At 56.8% G+C, this 18,872-nt stretch overlaps 1 protein-coding gene across 1 annotated transcript; it reads left to right on the top strand.

The window, feature by feature from the left end:
- The first annotated feature begins 1,213 nt into the window (after positions 1-1,213).
- Positions 1,214-15,002, top strand: LURAP1 (leucine rich adaptor protein 1). The gene is made up of 2 exons (XM_039485472.1): positions 1,214-1,408; positions 12,981-15,002. The coding sequence occupies exons 1-2, from the start codon at positions 1,214-1,216 to the stop codon at positions 13,716-13,718; spliced, it is 933 nt and encodes a 310-aa protein (XP_039341406.1). The 3' UTR covers positions 13,719-15,002.
- The last annotated feature ends 3,870 nt before the right edge of the window (positions 15,003-18,872 follow it).

Here is an 18,872-nt window from a genome sequence, read left to right as displayed (position 1 = left end):
GCCCAGCACAATCTGCCAGGGGTCGGGCATGGGGTTACTAATCCAGGAACCCCACCGCTCACCACGTGTGGAGCACTGGAATGAACAACAACATCCACACAGGCGTAACTCCAGCTGGCACTGACGCTGTGCAGCTGGTTCTGGGCTGAACAAAGGCTGCGGAGAAAGCTCTGCCCTCTGGCATCTCCTGTGGCTGGGCTGGCTTCCAAATGGGGACCTTGGTACTGCCAAGGGGGGTCTTTATGTCCTAAGGGGAGCCTCTGTCTCGCTTTTTCCCCACTTAGGGGTATGTGCTGAAAGTTCAGGTACGACCGTCCGTCGCCTTGTTCAAGATGGAGACGCTGCAGCATGACATGGTAATGGAGGCGCAGTGGCACTCACACCATTGCCTTTTGAGACAACAGCTGCCAGCCCCATAACTGCGAGGACCTGCGCCTACAGAGCTTGCGTAGGTCACCCAGGAAGCTGGTGATAGAACAGGGACTTGACCCCAGGTCTGCCAAGCACTAGGCAAATGCCCTGCCCATTGGCCCAGCCTTCCTCTGGCTGGCAAACTGGGGTACTGGGACAATTTACATAGTGGGGGTGCCAAGAGCCACTGAACCAAACTGTAAACCCTGTAGATGATGGAAACCACTTCAAGCCAGCCAGGGCGTGCGGCAGCCCCCCTAGTTCCAGCCCCAAGGCACACAAATACCCCAGGAGACCAGGGCTAACAGACCTGATCTTTGTGAAGCCTTCCCGGCCCCGAGGATAAAGAGGTGCCCTCTCTGAGGTGCCCCCATTCTTTAGCTTTCCCTCCATCCCCCACTGCGCCAAGGATTGGTCCGCAGCGGGCTCCGCCCCGCCCCCTCTTTTCTCTTGCTCTCCACTCGGAGAGATACGGCAGCTGCGCCTGCACACGGTGCCTTACGGCCGCGGGCGTGTAGCGAGCACTCCGCAGCGGCCGGGCCGGTTGCAGTCGGGCAGGTGGAAGAGGCGAGGCCGGGGCTGGCTCTGCCCGGGGGTCGCGGGGAGCCCGGCTGCAGGGCCCGCTCCTGCCTTTGCACCCCCAGTGTGTGTGGGGGGATCCTGCGTGGGGCGGATGCTGCATTAGGGCCGCCCCAGCCGTCGGGGGGCAGGAGCTTGGGGGAGCCCCAAGGGCGGGGGGTCCCTGGCTCGCCCCCCGGGGGCTGCCCCGCTGCTGAGCCCGGGGACTGGGGGGGCCGAGGGGATGGAGGGGCCGGACTGCGGCGAGCCGCTGCCCCCCGACCTGAGGGAGCTGGAGAGCAAGGTGGGGCGGCGGCCCCCCGAGGGGCTGGTGCGCTGGCTGCGGGAGGACCCGGCCGCCGCGCTGCTCCGGGAGAGCCCGGCCCGGGGGCAGCGCCGGGGGCTGGCCGGGAAGATCAAGGCGCTGAAGCTGGAACTGGTGAGTGTGACTGGCCCACGCCCCTCGGTCCTGCCTGGCCTTCCCCCTGGGGGGCCACAGCCCCCAACTCCTCCCCTCCCCCATCTCTTCCCCCCCATCCCCTGGGGCCCCAATTTCCTTCCCCATTCCCTCCTCCTGCCCCCTGGGGGGGGCACAGCCCCTCAGTCCCCCCTGCCTGTCCCTCATCTCCCCCCATCCCCTGGGGTGCCAACCTTCCTTCCCATTTCCCCTCCCAGCTCCCCCCCTGGGGCCACAGACTCCTTCTCCCCTTATTCTGCCCCTGGGGCCACAACCACCCCCACTCCTCTTCTGCCTCTCAGCCCCTTGGAGCAATACCCTCCCCTCTCTTCTGCCCCATGGGAAGTTTGGGGACAATAATCCCACTCTCTGCCCTCGGGGTGTGTGTGTGTGTGTGTCACTGATATTCTACTGTGCCCATCACCGGGGTGCCTGGGCCCTTCTCTCTAGACCCTAGAGGCTCAATGGGAAGGTCTGTTAGGGTGGGAGCTAACCTGGTTCTAAGCTCGGACCCTGGGGCTGTTAGAGGAGATGCCAGACCCAGGCCGGAGTTCCCAACTCCCGGGTGCAATTCTCAGCTCTTGGCTTAGTTGCAGGCCCAGAAAGGCAGAAGGAGGTCGGGTGTTGTTACCGAGCCTGTGCTGGTCACACGTGACCGTTGTCTCAGGGCCTGATCCTGACCGGAGCTGAGCGCTCTCGATTTCTGTTGGCGCTCAGCACCTCTCAGGATCAGGCTCCCCCATCCCAAGCCAGACTAGTGCCTTCTGGCGTTTGGATGGAAACACCAACTGTCTGATTAGCTGAGCCACTGACGTGAGCACGGGTAGGAGCTGCCTTTCGTAAGGGGATCAGCACACAGCAGCAGCTTATTATATGGCATTTGATTTGATCGGTACGTTGGTAACTGAACACTTTAATTGGGCTGGGGAGAGTGGCTGCAAGAGCAAAACATTTTAAAGGGGCCTCCAGATAGATATTATCAGAGGTTTAGCCGTGTTAGCCTGGATCTGTAAAAAGTGACAGAGAGTCCCTGTGGCACCTTATAGACTAACAGACGTATTGGAGCATGAGCTTTCGTGGATGAATACCCACTTCATCAGACGCATGATAGATATTGCTGCTTTCCCTGTCTGTCTGTCTAACCGTGGCCATTTAAAAATGTATCCTCCGGGAAGGAAGAAAGTCTTGTGGATAAACCACAGGGCTGGGATTCAGGAGACCTGAGATTCAGGAGACCTGGATTCTTTTCCTGGTTCTTCCACTGAATTTCTTGGACAAGTCACCTCATCTCTTTCTGTGCCTCAGTTTCCCCACCTGCAACTCTGACCTGTGGCTCATGTTAAAGCAGAGGATTTGTGGGCTCTGTTGCCAGCTTTGCCACTTGCTAATTGTTCAGGCACAAGTCTCTCACCTTGCCCGTGACTCAGTTTCCCCTGCTATAATGTGGATGTAGTCACATGCCCCTACCTCATAGTGGGTGTGTGCGGGGCTACTTTTGGCTCATGAGTGTAAAGTGCTTTGAGATCCTCGAAGAGAAGAGGGCATAGAAGAGCAAAATATTATTATCCAGCCGAAATTTGGTACGCAGGTTTTTCTTCCCAAAAGAACAGTCAAGACTGAATCATCTTTAAAATCTCATTAGGGACAGAGAAGGGGGCTAGCGTAAATAACCTTTCTCCTTCCACATATCGGCTGCTTTTTTGAGTCGCTGTTTTTCGCTGTCGATAGATGTTCTCACCCTACTTAGCCCTGGGAAGGGGGAGCTGGCATCTGTTCTACCTCCCGCATCGTCAGCTGTGTCCTGAGCACGGAATCCTAAGGCTTGCAAAAGGCAGTAAGGAAACAGCTGGCATGCAGCAGCTGGTGGCTGACTCACAGCATCGCTACAGGATGACTTAGGAGATGGAGAGTGGTTACTGCAGTCAGTCGAAACGGAGGGGGGAGGTTAGAGAGGGGGAGGGTGAATGATCCACTTTGGGTGCTGTGAACTGGCCAATTTCCAACCCCCTTACTCTAGTGGAAGTTCTTTAATGATTACAAGGGGTTAGGACAGGGGTCAGCAACCTTTCAGAAGTGCTGTGCCGAGTCTTCATTTATTCACTCTGATTTAAGGATTTGTGTGCCAGTAATACATTTTAATGTTTTTAGAAGGTCTCTTTCTATAAGTCTATAATATATAACTAAACTATTGTATGTAAAGTAAATAAGGTTTTTAAAATGTTTAAGAAGCTTCATTTAAAATGAAATTAAAATGCAGAGCCCCCGGACTGGTGGCCAGGACTGGGCAGTGTGAGTGGCACTGAAAATCAGCTCGTATGCCGCCTTTGCCACGCGTGCCATAGGTTGCCTACCCCTGGGTTAGGATCTCATCGGAAAGACGCTACTTCTGACAATGCACTGACCCCCACCACTGTGCAAGGGCATCGTCTCAGCAGTCGCATAGAAGGAAAAGAGTCACTACCACAGCCACTTCCTGCAGCATCCAGAGCGGTCTCCCTTCCAAAGTACTAACCCTGGGATTCAGATGTGCTGCCTGGGAGAAATACTCCTGCTGGAGGATGTCTGGCTGCCACTCTCCACCCCAGAAGCAGCTGCATGTGAGGGGAGTTTTATGGCCCCAGGTTTCTGAAGTGCCTCGCGATAACAGCTGTCTGTTTAGTATATTAGCAGATGCGAACTTGAACTGGAAACCTGAATTTGAAACCTCTCCCCTTCATTGATCTCTGGGGAAACTTGGGGCCAAAATGGCCCAAGCGCGAATGATCAGTATTAAACATTCCCCCCAAATGGCCTCCAACCCAAACTCCTCAATCCTGTGCTAGCACGAGACCTAAAAAGAAACCCCCGGTGGAAAATTTACAATCTCCTTTCAGCTTTAAAAATCTAAGGTGGTATTAGTAACGTGGGAGGATTTTTATGTAGAGGGCCAAATTCATCCCTGCTGTATCAAGGGATGCTTAGGCTCTGTTTGTTGTATCTTGACTGATTCTCTGTCCCGTGCCATGTTTGGGTGGACAGGCGTGCTGTCGCTTTAAGAGAGCAGGGACTCTGAGTCAATACATTCAGCCTTGCCTTTATGCTATGAAGAATCCGCCACCCTCCATCAGCGCCGCTGTCCACTTCTTGTTAAAGTTGCAAACCAAAGTGGGGAGTTCGAAATGGGGTAGGAAGATTGAGGGGACTGGGGGGGGGGCAGTTGTGTCAGCGTGTTTAGCAGTGGAGAGCCCTCGTTGTCTTGGTAGGATGTAATGGGAATTGTGGTACCATTTAAACATCCTTGCTGGTAGAGAGCCCAAGCACTGAATGTGCTGCATGGACTGACCTATCCCGCCGCCCTGGTGATTGAGGGTCACCGGCCGGGCAGGGACACCTCTGGGTCTGCACAGTGCCTATCACAATAGGATCTTGGTGCAAGACTAGGGATCTTAAGCACTATGGGAACACCTGCATATTTTCACCTTTCACGCCTTGGTTATATTTGACTGGCTTCACGTCCTGGTTGCTTTGCATCTGCTCTGAACAGGCTTTAGCCTTCTGCTCAAAACGCATGCCTGTTTAGTGTCCTTTCCCTGCCACTGACAGAGGGGGCCTGGCTGGTGATACTGACAAAGTACCTCCAACCGCAGGGAAAGCCAGCTGAGCTTGCTTCAAACCACTGTTTCCTCTTAAAGAGGCACCATCAACAAAAGCCCTGCTATGTTTACAAACCAATTTCCTCATCTGTGTTGCTGATGGCGCCTTGGAACATGAGAATGGAGACCTATTTAAAAACCTATTTTTCACCATTGCTGCTGTTTACCAACTGGTCAGTTTCACATTTCATTTCCAGTTAGTTTCATTTCCTTTTTCTCATGCATAAACATAGTGGGATTCTGGCTACCTCTGGTACTTCCCTAGCTCCCTGTTGCTGCAGGATCTAGGTCTAGAATCATACCGAGCCTCACAGCCCCCCTGTGAGGTGGAGCAATTGTTATACCCATTTTACAGGTAGGGTATTGAGACACAGGGAGAGGAAATGAATCTGGAGTAAAGCAGGGAATTGGTTTATAGCCTGCCTTGACTCTTGTAATTTTTTATTCTGCCTGATATAACTGTGGCTGTTGTCCAGATCCATATACGGGTCAACTCCCTTCTTTTAAATCTGCTGAGATCCACTCTGTACATGGGCTCTGTGCACACTCAGTTTTCCCAAGCTCTTTAATCTGTTTAGTTTGATTTCTTCACTGCGTGGATCATGTGACAGCAAAACCACAGATGAAAACATCAATAGATTAATCACCCTCCCCTCTGGGAATTCATCAAAGGAGCTACTGCTACCTGGCAGCTGATGTTCAGAAGCATTCTGCCACACTTAGAAATAACCCCATGGGAGCTGTTTTGCTTCACTTGGTTGTTAGAGACCAAAGCTGGGCCAAGGAGGGATTAGGGTGAAGATTCAGGGGCGGGGCCGAAGAATCAACATGTTCGTGTTCGGAACCTATGGCAAAGAGATCTGGCCTGTTGGGCTTGGATTCCCGAATGCTGGGCACTTGGCAGATCAACTAGCACCTGGCACCCGTTCAAGCTAAAAATCCCAGCTGTCTCTTCATCCAAACTGTATCGAATCTGGTGCTTGGTCCAAACTGGAACCAAAACTGGAGAGGCAAGTTCTAAGACAGGGATTCATTTAGTCCCTAACCCTGCCACCGCACTCCTCCACTTCGGGAAAGATTGGTGTGTAGATCTGCAGCATCTGACCCTTCCTCGCATGCCCTGATGAGCGGAGAAATCGTTAGCAATGTTGACATGTAAATGACCAGCACGGGGTGCAGTTCACACCTCAGGGAACCAGTGTGTCCGGCTATCTGCAAACATCACTGCATTGGTTACGCTCGGCTCACATTGGCAGAGTGGGCTTCACCACTAGAGACTTTGCGTTTCAAGTACCAGCTGAGACTCTGGGGAACAGTAAAGGGGTCCAGCTGTGCCCCTCCCCGCCTCTGCTAGCCCCCCATTCACCCCGCATTTTGGAAATTCTGCTGTATGGCAGCAGCGGCTCTTTGAAGAACACCTGCGGTGAGTCTTTTAAAGAAAACAGGCGTCGTGTGCAATGTGCTGGCGACCTGCGGCGAGGCCATTTGTTCTGTGTTTTCCTGAGGCCTGTGAACACTTCCTGGACAATGTTTCCTTACCCCCGATTCCTCCATCTGTTACTTCCCCTTGCTGAGGTCTGTCAGGCTCACTGATAAGTCATTCCGCCCCCTCCTCCATCACAGCTCGGAACATGCAGCCCCAGGCCAGTCGTACTGAGTGCTCAAAGGAAACTCTAGCTGGATGTTTCCGTCCGGATTCCCCTCGCCCCCCATTCTCCTCTTACCGGAGCCGAGGTTGCCATGGGTAGGGTAGCAGCCATGTGGCTACGCTCAGCAGCCGGTGACGGGGGTCACTCTGTCGCCAGGATGCGACCACAGTTGGCTTGTGGGCAGGGGTTATGGTCCCAGGTGTGGGCATGAGTCTTGGGCCGCTCTTGTGGGGAGGCAGTGAGGAACGAGCGGGGGAGGAGGATGGTAAACGTGGAGTCAGCGGGTACGTCTACACTGGATAGGAAATCCGCTGTAGTGCCAAGTCTCAGAGCACAGGTCAGTTGCAGGCCGTGAGCTACCGGGCTAAAAATAGCAGTGTAGCCATCCCGGCCTGGGCTCTGGAACCTGGAAGGGGTCTTGGAGCCCAGGCTCCGGCCTAAGCCGGTACGTCTACACGGCAGTTTTTAGTCCTGCAGCCCCCTGAGCCTGAGCCGCAGTGCCGTGGGATTTGTCTTTGCGGGGTAGATGTGCCCAGAGAGGGGGGAAAAGATGCATTAGGTCAGCAGTTCCCAAACTGGATTGGCTCACGTCCCCCTTCTGAAATAACGGAGGCTGAAAGGCAACATGCAAACGTCTCCTTTTAGTGCCCGTTTCTTTTAGGGCTCCATAGGGCCCCCCAGCTCGGTATGTTTTGAATTGGGCTGGTGGAGATGGAGCTGGGGGACCTGAGAAGAGAAGCGAGGTGGGCAGGGGCAGGTGGGAGGGTGGGAGGACGTGAAGCTTAGGGCGAGTTGGGAATTTTTTCACCCCACTCTTTTTGGATTTGTCAAAACTAAAACTTCTTGCAGGAATGCACCAGTTTCGTGGAACCTTGCAGTGAGAGAGAGTCCTTGGGGCCAGGGTGGAGTTTCGGTCAAACCCCCATCCTAGCCTGCTAGCCAGTGCAGTCAGCTGGGATGTGGGCGAGCCAGGTTCAAGACCCTGCACAGTGAATATTTATACATACCAAGTGGAAGGGCTTTGACAGGCGAGAATGAGAGAGGCCTACCCTGGAATCGCCAATAGCCCGATCCAGGTCTCGCACACCCCAGTGATTTCCCTGGAGACTGGCTGTTCGGGGTGGGGGGCTCCGGTTTGTGCCGATGGAGAACGGGAAAGTTTTTGAAGTCCCAAAAGTATTGTGATTGGGGAAAACCATTTGCTCTCCCCCGATCTAATGAGGGCTGGGTCTGGCTGGAGAGCAGAGGGCTCTGGGGGCTGTGTGTGTGTGTGTGTTGTGCAGTGGGGCCAGGAGGGCTCAGGGAAGGGGTTGAGAGGTGGGGAGTTTAGGTTAGAAGGGGGCAGCTTCAGCTCCAATTCACCCTCATTCCAAGGCTGTAGGGTCTTGGTTCCCTCGGAGCCAGGGAGCCCCCTAGCAGTCCCACCGCTGCCCCTGGCCTCTTGGGAAGGGCTTTCCCCCAGGTCTCCTGCCCTGGGCTGACAACTCCTTCCTCTTGGCCAAGGGATTCCCCGGCCCTGCTTTGTAGTGATGCAGACAGGCTTCTCCAGCCCAGCGCTCCCTGAGCCCATTGTTCTGCACCCCGAGGTGCACTCTCAGGAGGACAAACTGCTGGGTTTTCTCCTGTTCCGGAGGCAGCTCCCAGATTAACACCTGGCCCCATTCCCCATCTCGTCTGCTGCTCCCTTGAGCACCCGTGTCCTTAAATGGGCCGTGCCGTGGAACGGGGTTAGCTGGCCCCAGGCCCCACACGCCCTTTGAAGGGGAACAGAGCATCTTGTGCCAGTGCACGGCTGCATTTGGGAAGCCCTGCATTAGCTCATCCGCCCGGTCCCAGCGCAGGATTGGCCCTTCCAGATGGTTCACCAAATCCCTGAGCGGCCTGGTTCCAAACGCTCCGACGATCATTATCGTGCCTGGGCTGTCCGGGCTGCTGCCAAGGAGCCGGACCCTGCCCCCAGGACCTTACAATCTAAGGAGACGCCGAGAGCCACCAGGTGAATGCGGGTAGATGTGGGAAGGACCCGGAGACAGGGAAATGATGGCTAGCTGCAGTTCAGCACACGGCTCGCCTCACCGTTGTCTAGCTTGTGGTAGGCAGCAGGGGAGAGGGGAGTTTTAGTCTGCGTGGTGAGGTTTCTGCCCGTCCCTTTTGGGCCGCGGTTCTCAGCCTGGGGCCGTAGGTGGCCCGATTAGCGCACAGCTGTTGCCCAGCTGTGTGCTAAAAAAAATATTCAAAATTTGCCACTGTGATCTGGAAGCCGGCGCCAGTGTCTGGCAGCTTGCTGGAGCGCTCCTGCCAGCAGGGGGCGGGTGAGTGCAGTGGGGGTTAGGGGGCGGGAGAGTGGGTTTGTGGGGAGGGGGGATGCTCTGGGCAGTGAGGGGGTGGGGGCAGTGGGTAGTAGGGGTTTGTGGGGGTGCTATAGTTCCCCCCAGGTTTTAGGCTGCCTGGCCCTGCGTGGTGAGAATCGGGGTCCGGCTGCCAGGCCCCACGCCCAGGCCTCTGCTCCTGGCCCCGCGCTGTGGAGGGGTCTCTGGGCAGGGGGTGCTGGGCATAGGGGACTGCGCGGGGCTTTGCTGTGGTTCTCAACCCGCAGCCCATGTAACATATGGGGCCACACAATGATAGAGGTTGAGCAGCACTGCTTTGGGGGTGCTAGGTCACGGGGGGGGGGGGGATATGTGCCCATGCCAGATTTCATCCCTAGCTACACTTCCTCTCCTGCCGTGGCACTCACCCCTCCGGGACGTGTCCAGCTTTGGTCCGTGCTCGGCCGCACCCAGCCTGCTTTGATCTTCCAAGCAGGCCTCCTAAATCAGCCCTCCCCTGCCGCAGACCTCGTCTAGCTTTGCTGTGACCCCCTCCCCTTGCCCGGCTGCGGGTTTCCGGCCCACGCTGGGGAAGCAGGGCCGCGTTTGGCAGGGAGCGGCGCGCACGGACGGGAATGTCTTGGCAGGACGGGATTTCTGTTAGCGAACCAGATGTCTCAGCACCCGTTGATGATACTGCAGCGGGCCTGGCCTCAGCCCTCCACTGGCCCGACTCAGCAATTCAAAGCACGCAGGTTCAAATAGCAGGGCGTGTGCCCCCAGCCCCGCCTCGCCCCCAGCCCCCGCCTCGCCCCCAGCCCCGCCTCGCCCCCAGCCCCGCCTCGCCCCTTGTCACGTCCTCTGCTCCCCCTCCCCAAGCCTCCCTCCCTACGCTGGTGGAAGTTTAAGGAGCTAGTTAAAATGTCATTCTCCCCTTCCCCCCACCAGACCAGAGCTGTCCCCTCCAGCAGGGGGCGGTAGGGAGGGATGGACAGACAGACAATTCCCCCCCCCCTCCCCCCGCACACACACACACAGCAGGGCTGTCCCCTCCAGCAGGGGGCGGTAGGGACAGATAGACAGACACCCCCCTTCCCCCAAACACACACAGAGCAGGGCTATCCCCTTGGGGGCGGGGGAGTAGGTATGGACAGACAGACATTACCCCCTCCCATCCCCCAGCAGGGCTGTCCCCTCCAGCAGGGGGTGGTAGGGACAGATGGACAGACAGACATGGCCCCCCCATTCACACACACACACAGCAGGGCAGCAGGGGGCGGTAGGGACGGCGGGATGGACCGACAGACAATCCCCACACACACACAGCAGGGCTCTCCCCTCTCGCAGGGGCGGTAGGGACGGAGGATGGACAGACAGACAATCTCCCACACACCTCCAGCAGGGGCAGTAGGGACGGATGGACAGACACCCCCCCCACACACACACAGCAGGGCTGTCCCCTCCAGCAGGGGGCGGTAGGGACGGATGGACAGACACCCCCCCCACACACACACAGCAGGGCTGTCCCCTCTGGCAGGGGGCGGTAGGGACAGAGGGATGGACAGACAGACAATCTCCCCCCCCCACACACACACCCCTCCAGCAGGGGGTGGTAGGGACAGACAGACAATCTCCCCCCACACACACACACAGCAGGGCTGTCCCCTCCGGCAGGGGGCGGTAGGGACAGCCACGGGTGCTCATGCCCCCCACCTGCTGCTTGGAGGAAGCTTTTCCTGGTGTCACATTACAGCCTAGTTGCACCAGCCAAGCCCATGGAAGTGACCAAAGCGTCGCTCCCTCCTGCGGCGGGTGAGGACAGGAGGTAAATAAGGCTAATAAGCTGGCGGGGGCAGGGGCTAGGCAGCACGGTGCCATCGTGCCAGGGCCTGGGCACGGAGGGATGGTGCCTGGGGTGTGCGTGTGATCCCAGTGCGCTTCAGTGAGGAGCTCCCCCCCAGCACTCTGCTAGGGGACTGGGGTCTCCGATCGCCCAAGCACGGGAACTTGACGGGGGCTTGTCTTCGCCCGAGGATTAACCCCCTCCTGTCCACACACCACACGCTGTGCCCGGGCTAGCCGGCCCTGTGGAGGGGGGTGCTGCTTTCACCCGGGCTGCTGACCAAAGAAACAGTGGAAGGGGCCTCCCCCCTGCCAAAGAGGGGTTTGGACTGGGCCAGCGTGTCCCGCGCTCAGAGCAGCAGGGGAATCAAGCCACGGGCCTCAAAGCTGCAGCGGGTCCCGTGTGCAATTGTCCTCCACCCATCCGACTCTGCCCATCTAGCTCCCGCGCCAGCCTCCGAGCGCCCCTCCAGCCTGTGCATCTCCTTAAAGCCAATCCGGCCCAGGGCAGCGTCAGACAAACGGGACGTTTGGGGCCACTGGGGCAGATCCAGATCTGGGTGGGGGTGGGAGGCAAACAGTCCCCCCTCCCCCCAGCACCACTGCACGCAGCTATTTATCTGTCACTCCTGCCAGGCCGCCTCACCGCCCGGCTCCCCTCTCGTAGCTCTGACCGTCCGTGCAGTGACTTTCTGGTTTGTAACCGTCTGGGGAGAGCCCACGCTCCCCTCCCTCCTGCACAGGGCCACCAAGCTGCGTCTTCCCCCGGCCCGTAACGCCCCGCCCCTCTCCCAATTGAGATGTGGGCTGTCATGAGTGGTTCAGGGAGGCAGGAGCCTAGCGTGTCCGAGCGGAGTTATATGCCTGAGTCCCACCAGGGTAAATCTGGAGTGACTCCTCCTGGTGCAGTTACGCCAGTGTCACAGAGCCGAATTTGGCCCCAGGGGTGGCGATTCGAGGAGCAGGAGGCCGCAGGGTGCGGCTGCCCTTTGGGATTGTGGGATAAAGGGCTTGAGCTCACTAGGCCCAGACCAGTGCTAAGAGCCCTTCCTTGGTTGGTCTCCGAGCCCCCACCCAAAAGTACCTCCAAAGGCCCAGTTGTCTGTTACCCCACCCCCACCATAAGGGTAGGAACGGCAGGGGGAGGGTGGCTCTATGCTCCCCTTGCGCCTCCAGTGTCCTCAGATCCTCCAGGGTAGGTTAGAGCAGCCTTTGAGCTGCTCTAAGTTCTGCTCTGGGGTGTGACAAGAACCACTCCAGCACTCCCCTTCCCAGCCCCCTCTTTCAGGGAGACCCCTCCAGTGTCAAAGCAGACTGCACTTGTCCAGGTGGGGCTCACGCAGCCACCACTGCCAGGGAGGGCAGAGGAGGTGGTGGTTTGTAGGATCCTGCGGGGTCTGGCAAGGCTTCTGGGGGGTTGCCAGTTCCAACAGGCTGGGCCTGTCTCCGCACTGTCCTGCCAGCTCTGCTGGGGATGGAGCAGCCGAATTGCCTGTGGGCGGAGCTAGCTTTAGCGGCTCTGTGTATCTATGGCTCCCATCCCCGTCATATCTGAGTGCCTCCCAGCCTATGATGTACTTGTCCCCCCCGGCCCCAAACAGCCCTGTGAGGTAGGGCCATGCTGTTATCCCCTTTGTAGAGATGGGAAACTGAGGCACAGCAGGACGAAGTAGCTTTCGGTGGGCCGTCTCTGTCGGTAAGCTCTCAGGGGCAGGGAGTGTCCTTGTGCCTTGCACGGCACGGAGGATGCCCTCGACACGGGGTCGGTGTGAGGGCCGCCCCTCCTCGTGCTCACCCTGTCTGGACAGCCACGTAGCCCCAGCTCACGCCGAGGTGAGCAAGAGGAGGAGTGGGCCCAGTGGACGGTAGCAGAGGAGGCCAGGAGGGGGCTCTGTGGGCCCCCACAAGGCTGGCACGTTGTCAATCCATTCCCTCCACTGGAGGCTTTGGTGGCACCTCTGTCTCTTCTGTTCTCTGCCTGGGGCACATCCCAGCCTAGCACCCTGAGGCCTGTAATGCTTTGCTCTAATTCCAGAGTGTGGGGGGTGGGTCTCTTGGTGAGCGCCCTCGGGGAGACGCCGGGGAATAGGCTGACCCGTGTGCCCTTTGTCTCCCCACCCAGGCCTACCTGCGAGCCATTGACGTCAAGATCCTGCAGCAGCTGGTGGTGGTGAACGAGGGCATCGAGGCCGTGAAGTGGCTCCTGGAGGAGAAGGGAACCCTGACCAGCCACTGCAGCAGCTTGGCCAGCAGCCAGTACAGCTTGGTGGAGAGCCAGGAGACCTCGCGCCGGGGCAGCTGGACCAGCCTGCAGGACCCCGCTGAGAAGCTGGACAGCATCTCTGTCGGCAGCTACCTGGACACGCTGGCTGACGAGATGGACGAGTACAGCCACGGTGCCATGGAGCCCGTCCTGTCCTCCACGCCGGGCAGGCCGGGCATCCCACCGGCCAGGCTGGAGCAGGACTGGTCCAGGAGCGACCCACACAGGGGGCTGCCCAGTAAGCCAGGCAGCCCGCAGGACAAACGCAAAGCGGACCAGGAGTGGCTCCGGATGGACCATTCCTCGGCCCGGCCTGCCCAGGAGCAGAGCACCAGGGACCCAGCCAGAGCAGCGAAGCAGCCCGCTGGCCCTCAGCAGCCCCAGGTGGCCAACGGCTTCTTGGGCAGACAGGCTCCTGCTCTGGAAGCCAGTAAAGAGGCCCAGGGGGAGAGGCTGAGCAGGGGCAGCCCGGCCCGGACGGCCTGGAGGAACGGCCAAGTCGACTTTGAGCCCTGCAAGCTCAACGGCAAACTCCACCTGGAGTACGACGCCCACTGGCGCTGGGTGCAGTCGCAGGACGACGTGACGTTCTTGTAGCCCCTGGAACCCGGCTCGCGAGGGGCTGCGTGGAATCCCCCGCGCCCGCCCAGATGAGCACTCGGCGTATGGAGCGGGAGACCAAACTGGCTGCATTGGGCTTCCTTGAAATTCCCCGTGAGCTTCAGTGGGAACAGCCTGCGGAACGCTCCGCTTTGCAACGTCCCGTTTCCCTCGGGGTCGGCGTGGGACCTGTGCGATGCCAGACAGTGGCGCTGCGCAGCAGGAAGCTGGGCTTCTCCTGAATAGCGAGGCCTCGAAGAGAGGTGATCACACTAGGGGGGTAACAGGAGGAGCAAGGCTGCACCTCCCATAAAGGCACTTCAGGCTCACCCCCCTTTTATTAGTGCAGAGGCTAGCGCAGGATAGAGAGCACTTCTCCGCTGGGTCGATCCTGCAGTCAGCCGTCACCCTGGGCTCCAGGAGGGGAGGGTAGTGGAGTGATTAGAGCATGGGTCTATTCCTGGCTTAGCCCCGTAACTTTGCTGTGCCTCAGTTTACCCTTCTGCAAAATGGGGCCGATACGCTACCTGCCTCGCCAGAGTGGGTGTTTATTGACGTGCCAGTAGTGCTGCACAGGAGGCAGATGGAGACCCGGCCCGGGGAGCGCGGAGGCCCGACCGAACAGAGCCTGTTGGAGCGGGACACGTTAGCACTTGGGGCATCGCCGCCTTTGCCACGGCCGGGGCTGGGATGTCACGGGCTGGGCGTGACCTCACTGGAGGATCGGGCCGGGACAGTAGAGAGTGGTTGTAGAGAGCGAGCCCCTTGTTTCACCAACGCACCCGGGTTGTTTCTAGAGCCTCTACGCTTTCCTTTTCTACGCCTGCTGCCCCACCCCGCTCCTATCCTCACCCCCAAACCAGGTGCGGGGGCTGGGGTGGCCTACAGGGCCCCCAAAAGCCCCAGTTGCAGCCAGGTGGGGATTGCCCCAGGAGCAGGCACTGTGGGGAACAAGCGTAGGGCTTCCCTCTGAGGACGCTGCTGCGAGCCTGGAGCAGGGGCATGCTGGGAGTGGGGCTCAGAGTGGAGTTTTGGGGGTGGATTGTAAGCAATGCTGCAGGCCATGGGGAGCTGGGGAGGCTGCTATAACTCAGACAGGCCCCCAGGGCTGCCTATGTTATACGGGCCCTAGATCAGCCCAGGATACTAATGCAGCCCGGCACATTGGGCTGTATTAGTAGGAGCGTTGCCAGCAGATCGAGGGAAGTGATTATTCCCCTCTATTGGGCACTGGTGGGGCCATGTCTGGAGTATTGTGTCCAGTTTTGGTCCCCCTGCTACAGAAGGGATGTGGACAAATTGGAGAGAGTCCAGCGGAGGGCAACGAAAATGATCGGAGGGCTGGGGCACATGACTTACGAGGAGATGACACTAAACTGGGAGGAGTGGAAGACATGCTGGAGGGTAGGGATAGGATACAGAGGGACCTAGACAAATTAGAGGACTGGGCCAAAAGAAACCTGAGGAGGTTCAGCAAGGACAAGTGCTGAGTCCTGCACTTAGGACGGAAGAATCCCATTCACTGTTACAGACTAGGGACCGAATGGCTAGGAAGCAGTTCTGCAGAAAAGGACCTAGGGGTTACAGTGGATGAGAAGCTGGATATGAGTCAGCAGTGTGCCCTTGTTGCCAAGAAGGCTAACGGCATTTTGGGTTGTATAAGTAGGGGCATTGCCAGCAGATCGAGGGACGTGATCATTCCCCTCTATTCGACATTGGTGAGGCCTCATCTGGAGTACTGTGTCCAGTTTTGGGCCCCACACTACAGGAAGGATGTGGAAAAATTGGAGAGAGTCCAGCAGAGGGCAATAAAAATGATTAGGGGGCTGGAGCACATGACTTATGAGGAGAGGCTGGGGGAACTGGGATTGTTTAGTCTGCAGAAGAGAAGAATGAGGGGGGATTTGATAGCTGCTTTCAACTACTTGAAAGGGGGTTCCAAAGAGGATGGATCTAGACTGTTCTCAGTGGTACCAGTTGACAGAACAAGGAGTAATGGTCTCAAGTTGGAGTGGGGGAGGTTTAGGTTGGATAGTAGGAAAAACTTTTTCACTAGTAGGGTGGTGAAGAACTGGAATGGGTTACCTAGGGAGGTGGTGGAATCTCCTTCCTTAGAGGTTTTTAAGGTCAGGCTTGACAAAGCCCTGGCTGGGATGATTTAGTTGGGGTTGGTCCTGCTTTGAGCAGGGGGTTGGACTAGATACCTCCTGAGATCCTTCCAACCCTGAGATTCTATGATTCTATGATCAGGAGTGGCAGAGCACAGAATCCCCCCCGGTGCGTATTGGGTCAGATCAAATTTATAACTGCCCAGCCCCCAACCTTGCCCGGGGATCTGTAAGTACAGCTTCCCCTCCCCTCCAGTCTGTCTGGCTCAGCCGAGTTGTACTGCAGACGTAAGCAGGTGCAGTTAAGATGTTTCCCCTGGCACACCTGGAGGTAAAGACGGTGCAGCTGGACCTTAGCGAGATGATGCATGAGCCAGAATGGAATCCAGCCCGTTCTTCCCGAGCCAGGGTGGGTTAATTCCAGGGCTGAAAGCAGAAAAGTGATTCAAATGTTGTTGTCATTAAAATCAACCAGGGGGAATCTGAAGCCATTCAAGGAACTCCCTTGCACCATTTTTTATGTGGGCACTTTCCATCGGAATTGCATTTTAAACCAGTTCTCTTTACACTTCCAAACGCCTCTCCATGCTGGGTAGAAGTTAAGCCTGGCCATTGGCCGGCTACAGCTTTCCATTCCATCTTGAGATGCAAACCTGCCCCAACCATATCCCAGGGTGGAGAACCAGGAGTTGGGGGCCTGGCAGCCCATCACCTGTGAGACAAAGGGGGTGATAGTTTAAAGGAGACATGAGCCGTCTAATCCCCCATAGGTCTCTCTTTGTGACTCTTTCAAGCCCAACCCAACCGTTGCAGCTCCCCTCTGGCGCAGACTGGCACCGAACACCACATCAATCAGCGAGGCAGGAAGATCCTCTGCCCAGGTGTACCCGCTCTTTGTCCTTCTCTTTCTGTGCTGAGTGTGGCTTGGCTTGGGAGGGTCATCCCAGAGGTCTGAATCGCAGTCCAGAAGAACCCTGCAGGCCTCATTCCCTTTCCCTGATGCTGCTGCAAATCCAGAGCACTTCCACAGGAGTCAGTGTAAACACAGGTGTGCTGGAACTGGTTTGAAGTGGTTTCCATTATATACAGGGTTGACAGTTTGGTTCAATGGCTCTCAGCACCCCCTGCAAGCGTAAGGGGCTGGGGAATCCCAGCAGTGTAAATTTCAGCACCTGGAGCAAAAGCAGAAGCGGGTTCCACTGTAGCATTTTCCCTTCCTTGGCCCAGGTAAAGGCGGGGGGGGGGGGGTTGATGAATGCACTTGGGACCTGGTTATGCTCAGCCCATGAATCTGTGCGAGCAATGGCTGCCTGCTGTCCTCGTACCCCAGACGCAGATAAAGTGGCAGTGCCCATATTGCACCCGGACTGCCAGGTTCCTAAGGTGCTCAGCCTGGATGGCACCACCTGATGACTGGGAATTCTCACTCTTCTTCCACTGAGCTCTACAGGATTTAGCGGCTGCGCCTTCGCTATCGCTCGTAACGTTCATTCTCTACCGAGCCCTGACTTTCACTTGTGGTGGTTTGAGGTTTTTTTTGTGTGTGGTTTAAAAAAATGCATCTTCCCCGTGCAGCTGATCCGCATTTCACTTATTTCCTGGATCGTACCTTGACTGGCCAAAAGGAGAACAAAACTGAAATTCACGGGAGAGGGATGGGCGACCAAAAGGCCACCTTGGTCTCGGGAAACCACAGTGACAAAACCCTGCAGTCCTGAAGTCTTCTGTCTCGCACGCACGGGACCAGCGCTGTGGCAGAGAAAAGGCTGACTCCATAATGAACCATCCCGAGAGGCTGATGCCTGTTTCTGCCCTTCCCAGCCTCTCCTGGTTTGCTGCCATCCACACAGGTGTACACACAGCTCCCTTCATTTCCCAGCTAAGCAGTGGCTGCCCGTTGCCGGGGAAGGGGGCACCCTGCATTATTTATCGATGTTGTGCCAACTAACCCTTCCTTTGTCATGTTGCATGTCAGCACACGGGCAACTCTGCTCTGCCGGATGGGTAGCTAGCTGGTCCCCCGGGGGAGGGAGGAAACACAGGTCAGGATGCGCTCCTGGAGCAGGGTTGGCCGATGCTGTTAATAAAACCACTGGCAATGTGAATAGCCTGCTTAATAAACAATAACCCTTCTAAACCAGACACAAAACGTGGCCTGCTTTTCTTCATCCCCCTCCCTAGCAAAGGGGGAGATTTCCAAGCAGGACGTTGAGCAGCAGAAATTCCTAACGCAGCAGCCAGGTTACAGATGGCATAGCAGCAGGGACGGACTGCTAGTGCATCATTCTAGCCTCTGCATGATATGCACCCTCCCTTCGCTATGTTTACCTCCAGCGTGTAGGTACTTACACTGTGCTCATCACCCTAATGACAGAGCAGAGAAGTAACAACCACGCGTCGTAACTTTTCCTTTCACTCTGCACTCTGACATGCAAGTCGAGCTGGGTCCAGACCGGTAGCAACGTGTGGATCAGTTTACAGTGGGGGAGCCTCTGGTTTTGGAGGAACTCCCATTTGCCCCTAAATAACCAGGAAACATACATGATCGTTGACGAGCGTTGATTTATTGGAAGGCATTCTGGCCGTTTCTAGTAGAAACGGTGAATGGACATTCCAGTTTGCAGAAGATGCTGAGATTTCCAAATCTGGCTTCGCTCCAGTTCAACCTCCAACATTTGAAAATTCTTGGAAAAGGAAACGTCTGAAAAAAGCTATTTTTGGATAGGTCAGATGGTTTTGGTTTTGGCACAATCAAAACATTTTGTTTCAATTTAAAACTTTGGGAAGTGTTCTAGTAGAACATATCGCACCAAATAAAAGAATTTGAAACAAAAAGCCAGTTTGAAAGGAAAACGTTTAAACATTTTTGTTCTGGAAATGTCAAAACGGGACGTCTCAACGTTGTCAAAACCTTTGCCCCCCATTTCCCCCCCTCCGAATTGAACTTTCAGCAAAATGGTGTCAGTTTCGCAAAGCGATTCCCTTTCAGCAGGATCGGTCCCCCAAAGTTTTTCCAAGCAGTTCTTGTTTCTAGCTCTGAAAT

This window comes from Mauremys reevesii, linkage group 8, assembly GCF_016161935.1.
Source record: "Mauremys reevesii isolate NIE-2019 linkage group 8, ASM1616193v1, whole genome shotgun sequence".
Taxonomy (NCBI): Eukaryota; Metazoa; Chordata; order Testudines; family Geoemydidae; genus Mauremys; species Mauremys reevesii.
This window is presented reverse-complemented; position numbering and strand designations above follow the sequence as displayed.